The sequence below is a fragment of the Amphiura filiformis genome, chromosome 12 (assembly GCF_039555335.1).
Source record: "Amphiura filiformis chromosome 12, Afil_fr2py, whole genome shotgun sequence".
NCBI lineage: Eukaryota > Metazoa > Echinodermata > Ophiuroidea > Amphilepidida > Amphiuridae > Amphiura > Amphiura filiformis.
In genome coordinates, this window is record NC_092639.1 from 50,626,765 (window position 1) to 50,642,216 (window position 15,452).

General features: G+C 33.2%; 1 protein-coding gene across 1 annotated transcript in view; it reads left to right on the top strand.

Moving 5' to 3' along the window:
• The window catches only part of LOC140166361 (venom phosphodiesterase 2-like), a 35,491-nt gene that overhangs the window by 16,421 nt on the left and 3,618 nt on the right, over positions 1-15,452 (top strand). Inside the window, exons 7-21 of the mRNA XM_072189807.1 lie at positions 1,388-1,519; positions 2,647-2,786; positions 3,377-3,442; positions 3,989-4,061; positions 4,685-4,837; positions 5,399-5,477; positions 6,015-6,061; positions 6,364-6,485; positions 6,903-6,978; positions 8,894-8,981; positions 9,895-10,106; positions 10,816-10,876; positions 11,683-11,855; positions 12,763-12,907; positions 14,273-14,353. Coding sequence (XP_072045908.1) covers positions 1,388-1,519; positions 2,647-2,786; positions 3,377-3,442; positions 3,989-4,061; positions 4,685-4,837; positions 5,399-5,477; positions 6,015-6,061; positions 6,364-6,485; positions 6,903-6,978; positions 8,894-8,981; positions 9,895-10,106; positions 10,816-10,876; positions 11,683-11,855; positions 12,763-12,907; positions 14,273-14,353 — 1,648 coding nt within the window. The remainder of the gene's footprint in view (positions 1-1,387; positions 1,520-2,646; positions 2,787-3,376; positions 3,443-3,988; positions 4,062-4,684; positions 4,838-5,398; positions 5,478-6,014; positions 6,062-6,363; positions 6,486-6,902; positions 6,979-8,893; positions 8,982-9,894; positions 10,107-10,815; positions 10,877-11,682; positions 11,856-12,762; positions 12,908-14,272; positions 14,354-15,452) is intronic.

Sequence of the window (15,452 nt, forward strand, 5' to 3'; positions counted from 1 at the left end):
GGTGAGAGCATGATTTTGGCATTCGGTGAGAGCAAAATGTAAAAAATATGGGGTCATTGGGTGAGAACATGACCTTTTTTTAAATGGAATCTTTGGGTGAGAACCAAAACAGCGCCACAAAAACCTCGAAAATTGAATTTCTAGTTCTAAATGGCTTCAAATTTCTTTATTTCTTTCAAAATAAGTAACAAAATCAGTGATAAATGAAAGTTGCTGTTCAAATTGAACTTGTAAGGGTCTTTGGGTGACAGATCAAATGGAAAAATAGGGGGTCTTCGGGTGACAGAGCGTGGAGCGAGCATGTGTTCGTAAAAAAATATGGGGTCTTTGGGTGACAGCGATGCTGAAAAAGGGGGTCTTAACAGCCCTACATACGAGGATTTGGCATTTGGTCTAATACCATTTGGTCTAATATCCATTTCGTCTACATCCATTTCGTCTAAACCCATTAGGTCTATATCCTCTACGTCCAAAAATCATTTGGTCCTTTGACCATTTGGTCCGATAACCATTTGGTCCGATAACCATTTAGTCTAATAACCAATAAGTCTAAAACCATTTAGTCTAACAACCATTTAGTCTAATACCCATTTGGTCTATAACCTATAGGTCTAATAGCCATTTGGTCTAATACTCATTTTTTCTACAAACCATTTAGTCTTACAAGCATTTAGTTTATTAATAAATAGACGAAATGGTATTAGACTAACTGGTTATTAGACCATATGAGTATTAGACCTAACGGTTATTAGACCAAACGGTTATTAGACCAAATGGTTATTAAAGAAATATTAGACCAAATGGTTATTAGACTATATGGTTGGTAGACATACCGGTTATTAGACCAAACAATATTAGACTAAATGGACATTAGACTATATGATTATTAGACTAAGTGGCAAGTAGCCTTTCTGGTAATAGACCAATTGAATATAGACTAAACGGGAATTAGACGAAATGGTATTAGACCAAATGGCAATAGACCCTACATACGCATCACCTCCAAAGTTGGAGTGCCCCCCCCCCCCGGGATCTAACTATCACAAAATCTATTAAAAGTGTTTCTTGCTGTGATTAGGGCTATAGAAAACATCTCTACTTCCTAGACATATTTTTTGAAAAGTTATAACTGAATTTCAAAAAATAAAAATAAAAATGAAGAAACCTCAAAAAAGGAAGCGGGAGGGGACGTGAAACATGTTTTATTTTTTATTTGGCCTTAGGTTAAATCTAACCAAAACAACAAAAACAATAGGTTTATATTTATTTGACTTCCATTTAACCATATTATTTTTTTTCGAGATTGTTAGAAACACATACTTTTTACGTTTTTACAGACATAAAATAAATAACTTAAACATGTTAATTATAACATTTGTATTTCCAGGGATATTACCCACAATTCCACGGAATTATTTCTGATTGGATTCGTGATGACGTCACTGGAAAAGTATTTGATCCTAGAGTCAATCCTAACAGTGATGCTTTGAAAGATCCAAAATGGTATCCCGATCATGCCGTAAGTATTTTTTTTTAAGTTTGAAGTTTGAAGTTTAATTTAAGTTTACCAAGGATCGTGCAAAAAATAGTGAATACAGAAAAGTGATTCCTTGTTATGGCATTCCCTTTTCATATTATTTCCTTTAAGTTCTGCAAAGATTTTGTGTATTTTTCTTTTATTATTTTGCTTTTCACTTTGAGCATGTTGAGCAAACCTTTGAAAAGGACAATGCAGAGAACAAATTGTGTGCATTATATCGGGAAAAGAAAGTGTAAACAATAGTAAGATCCTGTTCAAACATCTTTGTACTTTGTGTGTCCAAACGTTAAGCAAAACGAAAAACATGGAAGTTTTGCACTTGACAATAAGTGACATTTAAGCAGTATACAGACTTTTTATTGTACGTACAATATTGTATGTACAATATGTACGTTATTTAATCTATTGCCATTCTATTTCCAGTACTGTTTAAGTTCTAACGAATGTTTGATGACGTAAAATCGATAATATATTTCTGCTAGGTATTGTATGTAACATATTATCGATTTTTCGTCATCAAACATTCGTTAGAACTTAAACATTACTGGAAATAGAATGGCAATAGTTTAAATAACGTACATATTGTACATACAATATTGTACGTACAATACTCGGTCTGAAGCGCGCTTTACACCGAAGTGAAGTGAATTACATTATGAATTAGTCTGAAAAGTCATTAGTCATTAGAAAAGGGTTAAAGTTAAGGTTTATGTATAAAATTAGATTCGTTAAAACTATTCAACTGGACTCACGGTTTATGCCATTTTTGGATAGGTTTAGGAATAAGGTTATGGTTAGCATTAGGGTTAAGGATAGCGTTAGGCCAGGGTTAATGTCAGAGTTAGCATTAGAGTCAGGGTTATGTTTAGGGTTAGCATTAGAGTATTAAAGTGTTAAGGATATAGGTTTGGGCTTAGGTAGGCTTAGGGTATAGGTTAGGGTTAGGGTGATTATTATAGGGTTAGGATTACAGTATTAATTAATTAGTTTTCGGAATAATGACCTTTTGGGCTATCGACATGTAATCATGAATTAGCAATTGGCCCTAATTTAAACTTATTATATCATTTCACTCTCACTTCATCCTGACGTTATTATTTTTTCAGCTGTGGGAAATAGCTCGGAAGCAGGGTAAAGTGACTGCCAGTCAGCATTGGTTAGGAGACATGCTCGGTGAGGTTGAAGATGAGCATCACTTCGGCAACAAAATAGATAGAAGCCCCACTTACGTGGATAACTCGGAAAGGTAATTGATTTGGTTTGTAAATTAAAGCTGTTTATTTTCTAATTAGGTTTGTTTATATTTTTAGATCATGTGTATTTTACTAATTCAATATTTATTAAGTTTGTTTATTTATCGATTGTTAATAATATGAATTTTTAATTAATTGGGTTGATTTAGTTTGTTGGTACGTGTGTTAGTTTATTTATGCTTGATTTGTGGTGTGTTCAAGGAAAATCAGTCTGAATTAAGTCGGACATATTCAATTTGCAGGTTTTTTTGTAAACAGCATTTGTAAAGCTATATATTTTGGCAGAAGACGCATTGAATTTAGACAACTAGTTCATAAAATATGAGCAGTTAAAGAGTTTCCAAAACAATAGGAAACGAAAGGAAATATTTCCTTTGGCTATGTCTCAAAATCAATATTTCCGACTTCCGACTGATTTTGCTTGATCAAATCACATTTTTGGGTTTTTTTTTAATTTTCTGAATGGTTCTATTTGCAATTCTCATTGTATTGAAAGCAAAATCAACGGTTTATGTAAACGAATTTCATTGTCTCAGTAGTATTTTGATTTAGTAGACAACTCTCGATTTTGTGTTTTTTACAGGTCATCAAACTACACATCAAGAATGGTTCAAGTATTAGACTGGCTTCGGATGCCAATCAACAAACGGTAATATGTATTTCATTATTTTATCTGAAACCAGAAAAAGGTAATTGCATATATTTTAGTGGCAATATACTATGACACATAAATTGTACATGTCAGTGCATGTTAACTATCGAGCAAAACTTCTAACGCAAGTTATACTTAAATTATTGTGGAATAAAATAAAACCCTCAAACAATAGCTGTTGGTATAATCAGGCAATAATCATAATAAAAAAAGTGCAGTGATTTATAGTGCGCTACGCGGCACAGGCACAATGCCTAGACGTTGATCCACAAGCTTCAGCACACTTTACAGGTTGTCGCTGACAACTACGGCCCCACATCATTCCATAAACCATTAAACAACAACTCAGAGACTTTACTGCTTCAAGAGCGCACACCCTAGACATTCCACAGCCAGCAGCCAGGATCAGCTCCCCGAGTTTCGTACGGGTTACAACGAAGTTGTTATAATTTATATCTAAGTTGTTAATAAAGTTGTTATAATTTATATCTAAGTTGTTATAATTTATATCTAAGTTGTTATTTCTATAACTATTTTATATAGACCTGAATTAATCACGGTGTATTTCGAGGACCCGGGAGCAACAAGTAGAATACATGGAACTGATAGTGTTGAGGTAACAACTATAATAATAGTTATACAGGGCAAACAACAACAACAATAATGATAACAACAACAACAACAACTTTGGCAACAACAGAAACTACAAAAACAAATGGCATCAACATCAACTTAATACATTAAAACTAGTTTACAGCTTTCTGTCAGCAAAACATCCAAGCACATCAAGAGTATTTTTATTTAACATGCACCTACCTCCAGGCGCCTACCATTAGAAAACAGAATAAAACATCCGTTAGGTAAAACATTTTACCCTAAATTGGTTACATTTTAGAAAACATTTGGTAAAAACTGTACCCAACATATGTGGGTTATTCCCAGTTTTTACACCTTGTTGCATGGTTAAAATTTAACCAATATTGTGTTCATTTCTAAAAAAATAAAGGTGAAATTAAGGAATTTTTATTTTATCCAACTGATCTTTTACCCAGTGCTTTAACAGCGTATGTGCTGTCAGTGAAAAACAACTTACAATTTGCTTTTTGTTTTGTTTTTGTTGTTTAAGGTGAAAGTCTGACAGACCTGAATTATTCCCTGATCTTTTACCCAGTGCTGTATGTTCTGTCATTCAAAAATAATTTACAATTTGCTTTTCTGATTTGTTGTTGTTGTTTTAAGGTGAGAGATACACTGACAGCCATCGATGCGTCAATAAGATATCTTCGTACAGAACTAATGAAGGATGAGATACTAGGTTGCGTTAATATTATGGTGGTATCAACCAGCGGACAAGCCAACACAAATTGTAACAATATGTACTACTTGACTAGTGTAAGTTATCTAAATATTATTTCTCATTTCAATGTTATTATTAATTTTATTGACATACATACAATATGTTCTTATGAACCACTTGCATACTGTGAACATAATGTTTAACTTTCTTGCTCTTGGTTATAAAACGTCAGAAACTTTATATTATTTAATAAGACGAAGAGTACTTTGTTTTTCATATAGTTCTAAAATAAAAATTTCCTTTGAAAGAGAAAGTCGGTATCAGTTGAGAATGGTTTGTTTATCTTGGTAGTTTGGATGATTGACGCAATGTCACCTTAAGAAGAAATTTGGTTATCAATGTTGATTATTGATATTCTTGTAGGACACATTTGACGCAGGAGACTTTTTAAGTACAATTTCAGATTGCTAGATCAAGAATCAGCAACTGTAGGTGATTTTTCTGCATCATTTAGATTCTATGTATATCTTTGACATCATATTATGCTAATTGGTATATCTGCATTACACACAGTTACAAAGTTTGGCACTGACCATGCTGACGATTTTTTTATAGTTCAATCATCCATTCTGGTCTATTTCCTTATATACTTGTAGGATTTTGCAGATATCAGTCACTTCAGCCTTAGTCCTAATTACCTGGGATCACTTGGAAGAATCAAAATAGGACGTGATGGTAAGCAAAATACATGTATCTTATACACTTCTGTAAATTTGTAAGGACATTTTTGGGACGCCTTCTCTAGAAATGCGATTGATTAAAGAATTCATCCAATCGCAGTTACTTGGTAAAGTCCCGGAACAGAGGTCCCGGAAGGTACGGTAGTATTTCTAGAATTGTTGTGCTTGATTCAATAATGTTATTAGCTACAGAAGTCAATATAATTAAAAGTATTTTTATTCAAAAATCATGAAAAAGAAATAGTACGAGAGCAGTGACACGTATGTATATAATAATATATAAGTGGCTATACAACTCTTGATATCATTTCCAAATTGAGAGAAAGGTTCACCAATGCTTTTTTGGTTCTTCACGTGCATGTGTTCTCTTCTGTAGAGTGTTATTGAATTTATTCTACGTTGCAAAAAGTCATTGATTTAAAAAAATTTAAAGACAGTGGGATTTTTAAAGTGAACCATAAATTCAATGCTGGACTTCTCTATTTTATAAACACCAATATTCACAATACTCATTTTGTTACTTGTTATACAGCTCCTGAAGGTATGCAAACTCCTGTGGAAGTAGCCGACCGTCTACAAGTAAGAAACATATTTTATATTGCATAGGCCTAAATATAATTTTTTATACGAATTGTATTAATTTCAATCATAAATTTGAAGCACGTGTTACTTTCGAAATTATCATTTAATTTTAAGTAAATAAAAAGTTACTATCTTCAACACCAACTTTTATTAATGCAAACTATTCATTACGATCGTGTCCAACATGGCTTCCCATTGAAGTGGCAAAGGATCACGCCAGCAAAAAAGTTGCTTTCTAGAATGTAAAATATTTTTTATTTTTTTCTAATTTGCACATAATTGTTGCCTTGCCATTATAGTGTAAAGTACGAGGTGGTGGGGCTTACCTACCTGATTTCTTACCAAACCGATTACACGCTGCATACGGACATCATCTTGACGATGTGGTACTTATGATGAATGAAGGATGGTTATATGCCGGGTAAGAAGCTTGATGAAAAAGTATTGTCTTTTGATTCTGTAAAAAATATTGGAATGATTTTAGGGTGATGACAGAACATCAGGAATGGTGGTGTTATGCACAAGTTTCAATTTTGTCTCAAGTACTCTTTTAGTGTGTGTCTTATACCTGGTGGTGGATGGGGTGGGCTAGTGTGTAGTTCGTACCTTTTATCCAGGTCCTGTATAGGTGCGTACGGGGGGGGGGGTGGATGGGACTGTGCATGGATAACAGTTATGTATACGGCGCTAAATTAAATTGAAGTAGTAATGTTGTCTTACCAGTTTTTGGAATACCATAAACTTTGTTTTTTCTTTGTTGGGTGTAAGCACACATAAACAAAGTAAGTGTTTTTCAAATCGTCTGTCTTTAAAATTGAGCTTTCATTTTTCTCTTCAGACAACGTAGTGGGTATAATCCTGAAGATTGTGAAGGAGCTAATGACGGTTATGATCCATTCTTGGACAACATGAAGGTTTGTTTATTCAATTGTTTACCTTTAAAAGGGGTCTTGGCTGCACTGGACGTCGATACCTCAAGAAAAAAAAAAGGTTCTTAAATATGTTAAAGAACCCAAAATGGTTCTTTCTGGCCACAAAGACTTTTTTAAGTCTCAAAATGGTTTTTTGCGGCCTTTACATAACCTTTTTTGGTTCTTCCATAAAACCATTTTAAACGTTCTACACACAGGACAGTTCAAGAACTTAAGAACATTTTTACTTTGATAATAGCTTACTGAACATGAATGAAAACATTGGTTTAATATTTCTTATGCAGAAATGTTGCTATCTTCAGTAGATAGCAGTTCCATATATGCAGAAATATTGCTATCTTCAGTAGATAGCAGTTAACATATATATTCAGAAATGTTGCTATCTTCAGTAGATAGCAGTTCACATATATATATTCAGAAATGTTGCTGTCTTCAGTAGATAGCAGTTCACATATATATGCAGAAATGGTGCTATCTTCAGTAGATAGCAGTTCTATATATATGCAGTAATGTTGCTATCTTCAGTAGATAACAATTCAAATATATGCAGAAATGTTAGTATCTTCAGTAAATATCAGTTTGCATATTATGTAATGCGATCAAGCAAAATCGGTCGAACTCGGAAATATTGAATTTTCAGTTTCTAAAAGGATAGTAAAAAGCATTTACAAAGCTGGATTTTGTAAAGAACCATTGAAATTGACCAATCAGTTTCAAAGATATGAGCAATTAAAGAGTTTCCAAAACAAAAGGAAACAATTTCCGAGTTCTGATTGATTTTGCTTGATCGCATCGCATATATCTTCAGTCACTAGCAGTTTGAATATATATGCAGAAATGTGGCTATCTTCAGTAGATAGCAGTTCCATATATATGCAAAAATGTGGCTATCTTCAGTAGATAGCAGTTTCATATGCAAAAATATTGCTATCTTCAGTAGATAGCAGTTAACATATATATTCAGAACTGTTACTATCTTCAGTAGATAGCAGTTCCATATGCAGAAATATTGCTATCGTCAGTAGATAGCAGTTGACATATATATTCAGAAATGTTGCTATCTTCAGTAGATAGCAGTTCCATATGCAGAAATATTGCTATCTTCAGTAGATAGCAGTTCACATATATATTCAGAAATGTTGCTATCTTCAGTAGATAGCAGTTCACATATATATTCAGAAATGTTGCTGTCTTCAGTAGATAGCAGTTCACATATATATGCAGAAATGGTGCTATCTTCAGTAGATAGCAGTTCTATATATATGCAGTAATGTTGCTATCTTCAGTAGATAACAATTCAAATATTATATGCAGAAATGTTAGTATCTTCAGTAAATATCAGTTTGCATATTATGTAATGCGATCAAGCAAAATCGGTCGGAACTCGGAAATATTGAATTTTCAGTTTCTAAAAGGATAGTAAAAAGCATTTACAAAGCTGGATTTTGTAAAGAACCATTGAAATTGAACAATCAGTTTCAAAGATATGAGCAATTAAAGAGTTTCCAAAACAAAAGGAAACAATTTCCGAGTTCTGATTGATTTTGCTTGATCGCATCGCATATATCTTCAGTCGCTAGCAGTTTGAATATATATGCAGAAATGTGGCTATCTTCAGTAGATAGCAGTTTCATATATATGCAAAAATGTTGCCATCCTCAGTAGATAGCAGTTTGCATATATCAGTAGATAACAGTTTGCATATATCAAAATATATCAAAGCAGAAATGTTGCCATCTTCAGTAGATAGCAACTTACATATTTGCATCTTCAATAGCATCTGTAGATAGAAGCTCACATAATATAATGTTTGATTCCCGCTAATATATTACTTGTATCATCTGTATGTAGGAAAGTATTTGATAATGTATAACGTCCTCAATTTCTTGCCTTTCAGGGAGTTTTTATAGCTAGCGGAAGAGATTTCAAACTCGGAGAAAACATCCTCCCATTTCAAAACATCGAGCTCTTCAATTTAATGACAGGTGAGATAAAAGAGAAAAAACAAAACAAAATTAACCAAAAAATAACGAACTTTATCTGATGTTACCAGCTCTTATAATAAACTCTCCTCTTTGAGGACCTTAGAATTATGATATTGCTAAGAGTTGTGTCCAGCTCTGGCTGAAACAAAATATCTAGCGTGTGTGAACACGATTCCTTCTACTGTCTGTTCAATTAGCTTAGATTCTTGTATTTTTAAGATATTTGAAAAAATAAAAAAATGTGGTCAGAGTCATCAAAGAAGTGTTAGCACAGCCTTAGACCCAACGTGATTTAAACTTTTCAAATTCCAAAGTTAAATTTAAAACCTCATTTCTTTTCAATTTTGCCTCATTTTAGGCAGTTACTTGGGTCCACCAAAAGGGTTCGCGACCTTTTCACAAATCGAGTGGGACGACATAGGGCATAGACTCTATCGAATTTAGCAACAACAAAAACCTAATAAATCCTGTGATTTGAAAGAGCAGAAAGTTTTAAGACATTTTTCTCTTTGTATATTAGCAGGGTTCTCAGTCACTCAGGGAAATCTGGGAAAATGAAAATCTATTTCCAGACAGGGAAAACTCAGAAAATTTGAGAAAAACAGCCAAAATTAGCGAAAACTCGTGGAGGGAATTTGAGTAACCCACGACATGCAAGAGGGCAATAATTATTATTTTGTCATTTTGGCATACACATATATTACATACAACTTCTGACTCCAAACTGTTCTACAACCATTCAGCTATAGGTAGTTGTTTGAAACAGTCCACACTCCACACCCTGATTTTGTCGAAATTTGTCGGGGAAATATTATATCAGGGAATTTTGTTTTGTGAAATGCTGGTAACCCTGGTGAATCATCTTTCAAAGATAAGTCATATTTATATCTTATTTTATTTTACATCTCCGCAGAACTCATTGACGTCGAGCCTTTGTACAAAGCCAGAGCCAGTGACGGATCGAAAGGAATGCTCTATGATGCGTTAAAGAATCCCCCCACACTGGAAAGAGAATCGTGGGGTCTTGTCCCAGCTAGTGGTGATCAAATGTGTCAGTATCCGTCAGTAAGAAGGCAGGATACGCCTAGTCTAGCTGAGTGTACATGCACAGCTGCCGATTTGAATGTAAGATTACTAGGAAACGTAGAAATTTAAAAAAAATATATATAGTTTAATGAGATGCGCTTTTTATGCATCCAAATGCCAATCCCAACCCCCTAGCTGCATGGCTTTGGCGACAAACAAACTAGAAAATATGTCAATTCTTCTTTCCTCTGGCCATTTTTGTCTCGCCTAAACTTAAGGAAATAACCATGAGGATGAGGGGTCACTGACTGAAATTGTATGTTACAGCATAATGCGTTTTATTTTTAAGTCGTTTTTATATTGCACTATCACGCTGCAACATGTAAAGGCATACGATACGATAGTCTATAGCTAAAGGCTTAGGTGTAACCTTTGTTCATATATCAAGTGTGAAATCTCATTTAAGGCAAGGCTAGAGGTGCGCTTGTTTGTTACATAATGCTTGTGGTGCAATCACAATAGATATATATCCATGTCAAAAAACACAGACTTAAACAGAGACTATTATGCACATGTAAAATGGAACAGAATTGTTTACCTTTAAAACATTAGGGCTCCTAAATTGTTATTTTTCTTACTCATGAAAAGTCAATAATTTGTTTGTATCCTACCCATAACTCCAATCCAGACATTCTGAAATGTGAATTTCTGTTTACTGCTATTCACTTCAATACAAAACCTGAAAATAGCTTAAATTAAAATATTTTTAAGGAACTTAAATGGTTACTTTTACTGTTGACTTTTACAGGAATATGCTGGTACAGAAGGACAGACCTTTGCGGACATGGATGAAAGATTACAACAAAATAGTAAGCCGCATTTGGTCCGTAATATATCTAGAATCATACAGCTTAATATAGGGAAGAATTATGTTGCTACTGTAAAAAAAATATATTCTAGGCCTATATATTAAAGGATAATGTGTAGGGGCCTATACGAAAATTTAGACTAATTAGACGGGGACATGTATTCAAAACATTTATCAAAATTATCGGTGACGTGCCGGTAAGCTAGAACAGCGACACAGTATTAGTTTAACAGTCTAAAATATCGAATTGATTAATTCGAATTAAACAATTCATTGATTTAGCACTGGGTAGTAGCCATTACTGCCAGTAGACAGGAAGTCTAGAAAGTTGACCTCAACGCTGTAGCTAGGTGGTCTTCCTGTACTTTTGAATGGGACAGCAGTAACCTTAGGCATGTTTTAGACCAAAATGTTGGATTTTTCAGATTTTTTTCCAAGTTTGTGAGAGCATAACAAGACTATCCGTCGATGGATTTTTATTTCCGTCGCTAGATATTTTTAAAATTAAGTTTTTCATATCATATTAAAAAGACAGAGACCCCTGATGTATAATAAATTAGCTAGGTAAGTTTTGAGTAACCTTGATGAAAATTATCAAAAAGGTGCCTATTCAATTGTGTGGGTACGGTCCATCACCTGTCACTTGGTAGTCTTGTAACATGTCTAATGGCGCTGCCCATGGCCACTCGATGAATTGTTTAATTCGAATTAATCAATTCGATATTATAGACTGTTTAACTAGATCTTGATTGGCACTAATACTGATACAAATGTCCAGAATTTTTGTTTCATTTTGTTTGTTTTCAGTTCAAGACACACCTGAGTCCACCAATGCTCCACTTGGTTTACCAGGAGTTCGAGATGATATTAATAAAAATGGGGAGTATTTCTGCAACTTATATCAGGATAACTACATCACCAGATTTGACAGGTTCTTGAAGATACCAACACTAGTTTCGTTTACTTTGGAAAGTAGCAATGTAAGTTAATATATTCTCCTTACCCAGCAAACACAAAACGTTTGACAGAAAGTGTTTAAATATTTTCAGGTTATATACGGTAACATGTACACTTATATCCATTTGGGAATTCACATTCCCAGTGTGGGAGATTAAAGCCGTAATATATTCGATTTCTTTCAAATTTTAAATTTGTTATAGAATTTCTAAACTCAAAATGCTGAAATAATACTACCGGAGTAATGATTGTCAGGAAGGGTTTCTGTCCAATGGAACTGAAATAACCAAGTAAAGTGAAAGAAAACCCTATTGGTTATTTTGGCCGTCTAACGTACAGTTCTATGGGAGGACATAAAGTCATAGTTTCATGAATTATGACTTTTTGACGAACTTTGCTCTGTTGACGTACAAGCTCAACAAATTTGGCTGATTCCATTTATGTGCAAGTTGGGACATGTGTAAACAATACAAATATGCCAAAAAAGAAGGTTTGAAAAAAATGAACCAATTTCAAAAGATCGTAAATATGGCTTTAAGGTTATGTCTTCCATAGGGTGTATGGATTTCAACTGGAATAACCCTCTCTTTTGTCATAAAAAAGATTAGAAAATGTTTTGGTTTTTTTTTCAAAAAATAGGATATGCATATTATGCACTGCATCACATGAAATGAGTCTTTGGACTTGATTGAGCAGACAAATATCTGAAGTCTTTGGACTTTATTGACACAGCAGACAAAAAACTGGGCGAAAACTTCATAAAAATGCATGTTTTTGGCCCTTATAACCAGTGCTGTATTTTCTGGAATAGGAAGTAGTCCCATAAAAGCAGTATGTAGTTTCTATCAATATGCTCTTTATTACATATTTCATTAGTTGCTTGATTTGTATTTTTTTAGTTCAATATTGTATGTTCTGCTCTTTTTTTAGATACAGAATAATGCCATGTTAAAGGCAGGATCCTGTATTCGATATGATCAACGTTTGGACCCACAGATCACACCCAAGTGTTCTGCTTTCTCATTCGAACTTGACAAGTATCAAGATATCATCATGAACACCCTGTATCACCCATGTAAGTCAGTTTTGTAACTTTTTCAATGTAATTTGCAGACTTGTTCAATTTCTTTGACTATTTGTATTCTTTAAAAAGAATACTTTGAGCTTTAGCCATGCAAGTCTGACATATATGTGACGTGTCATGTCAAAAGGAGACACTTTTGGGCAGGTTATCAATTTTGAGGTTTTTACATATCTTAAATATAGAGATATTTTGCTCCACAACACCGTCTTCCCCAATGAAATCGGACCTTCCTAAGTGAAGATATTGAGTTCGTTAGTTATGGTATTATAAAATTAGAAATTGAGATATCGGCCTGTAAAAATATTATTGACAATGTTGAGAATAGGAATTACCCTGAAAAGTGTCTCAAAAAATACAAGATGCCAGTTATATTCTGGTCTGAAGCTATCAGACAATACTTTTAACATTAATAACATCACAAATTCGCAACAAACCCAAATTTTGAAAAAATCACCACCGGGCAGATTTTTGGCTATTTCTCCATTTACGATCCTGCCCAAAAGTGTCTCCTTTTGACATGACACGTCACATATTTAGAAAATACATGCCGTACCCAGCGAAAGTGTAAAAAAGTTGTACATAGTTGTTTTTAAGCAAAAAGCAATTTATTATTCACTTTTAAAAAGAGAAGGATAAGAAAAATTTTGTGAAAATAGTAGTATCGACAAAGTTGAAGCCCTAATCAAATACATGTATACTACTTTCTCTAGTTTTTTCATGTAAAATGTCCTATTTTGTCTTTAAGGGGGTACTACACCCATGTGGTAAATTTGTGACTATTTTTGCATTTTTCTCAAAAAATAATTACAAACTGGTAACAAAAGTTATGTATATTATTGGGGCAAGGAATCCAATTGCTACACTGAAATTTCAGTGATTCAAGTCAAGCGGTTCAGTATATATGATAGGAAATGAGGTACATCCTAGTGGTACCTCATTTCTGGTCATAAATAACAAACCACTTGTCTTGGGTCACTGACATTCCCGTGTAGTAATTGGATTCCTTGCCCCTATAATATACATAACTTTTGTTACCACTGTGTTATTAGTTTTTGAGAAAAATGCAAAAATAGACACAAATTTATCGAGGGGTGTAGTACCCCTTAATACATGCTTTTTGCCTTAACCACTTACAGGGCATATGTTAGCACATCTGACACTAAGGAATATGCAACAAACTGAATTGGATGATTTTTATGCTTTAAATTACAAATACAAACTAAAACTATTATTTGCTATTATTACTATGACGAACTACTTGAAAGGTTACATTTTTACACCAGTACTTGATATAGAAAATGCTAACCTGTAAACTTTCGCAATTCATTGTTAATTCTTTCATTTCTTTTTTCACAGCTTTAGCGCCTGGTGTTAATGCAATATTTGACTCGCAGATAACATCCAATATTGTTCCACAGTACAGAAGATTTGCTAGTGGTATGTCATGTAACTTACATTGTATATTGCCAATATTAATTTGTGTTAACAAGATAATGTTTCCCGACTTGCTTTTTAAAGAACGTCTGTTGACAAGCATGTTATTGGAAAACAACAGATAGCACCTTGAATAATTATAATGCAGAAATGTTGTTATCTTCAGTAGATAACAATTTGTATATCCCAGAAAACACAAAAAATATTCTAAATGTTTTAATAACATTAAAATGCCAGGTTATATAAAGCCCTTGAAAACGTTTTTAAAAACATTTCATGTGAAAAAACAATAATTCATTTTAAAAATGTTGTCAAAATGTTATTATAAAATAATTAATTTTGGCAAACATTTTTGTATAATATTCTGTCAACTCTTAAATAACATTATGTTAGAATGTTTTGCAGAATGTTTTCAAAAATGTTTGTGGAATGTTATTACAAATGTACAAACCCTTTATTTAACGAGATAATAAAAAATTTTCTGTAAAACATTTTCTGTTTGCTGGGTATATGTTGAAAGATTTTTATCTTCAGTAGATAGCAGTTTGCATGTAGCTGTATATAGCTGCTTGTATATACGCAAAAATATTGCTATCTTCAGTAGATAACAGTTTGCATTATATATATATATATGCACAAATGAGAAAGAGGGTGTGTTAGAGAACAAAAAGGGAAAGTGAGAAGAGGAATATCCCAATAAAAGGTGTTGCAAGAATAAGGGAAGACTATACCTTCTGTAAGGCTTATTCCTGTTCACCATTCAGTAGGTAACAGCTTATATAATATTATAATGCAGAAATGTTGCTATCTTCAGTAGATAACAGTTTGTATATCCCAACAAACACAAACATATTCAAAATGTTTTAATAGCATTTTTAAATGCCAGGATATAATAAAGCTCATAAAAACGTTTCAAAACATTTTATAAAATACATCACTTTTAAAAATGTTGTTATAAAATATTTTTAGCAAACATTTTTGCAAAATATTTTGTCAACTCTTAAATAACATTATGTTGGAATGTTTTCAAAAATGTTTTAAACCCTTTATTTAACCAGATAATAAAACGTTATCTGTAAAACATTTTCTGTTTGCTGGGTAT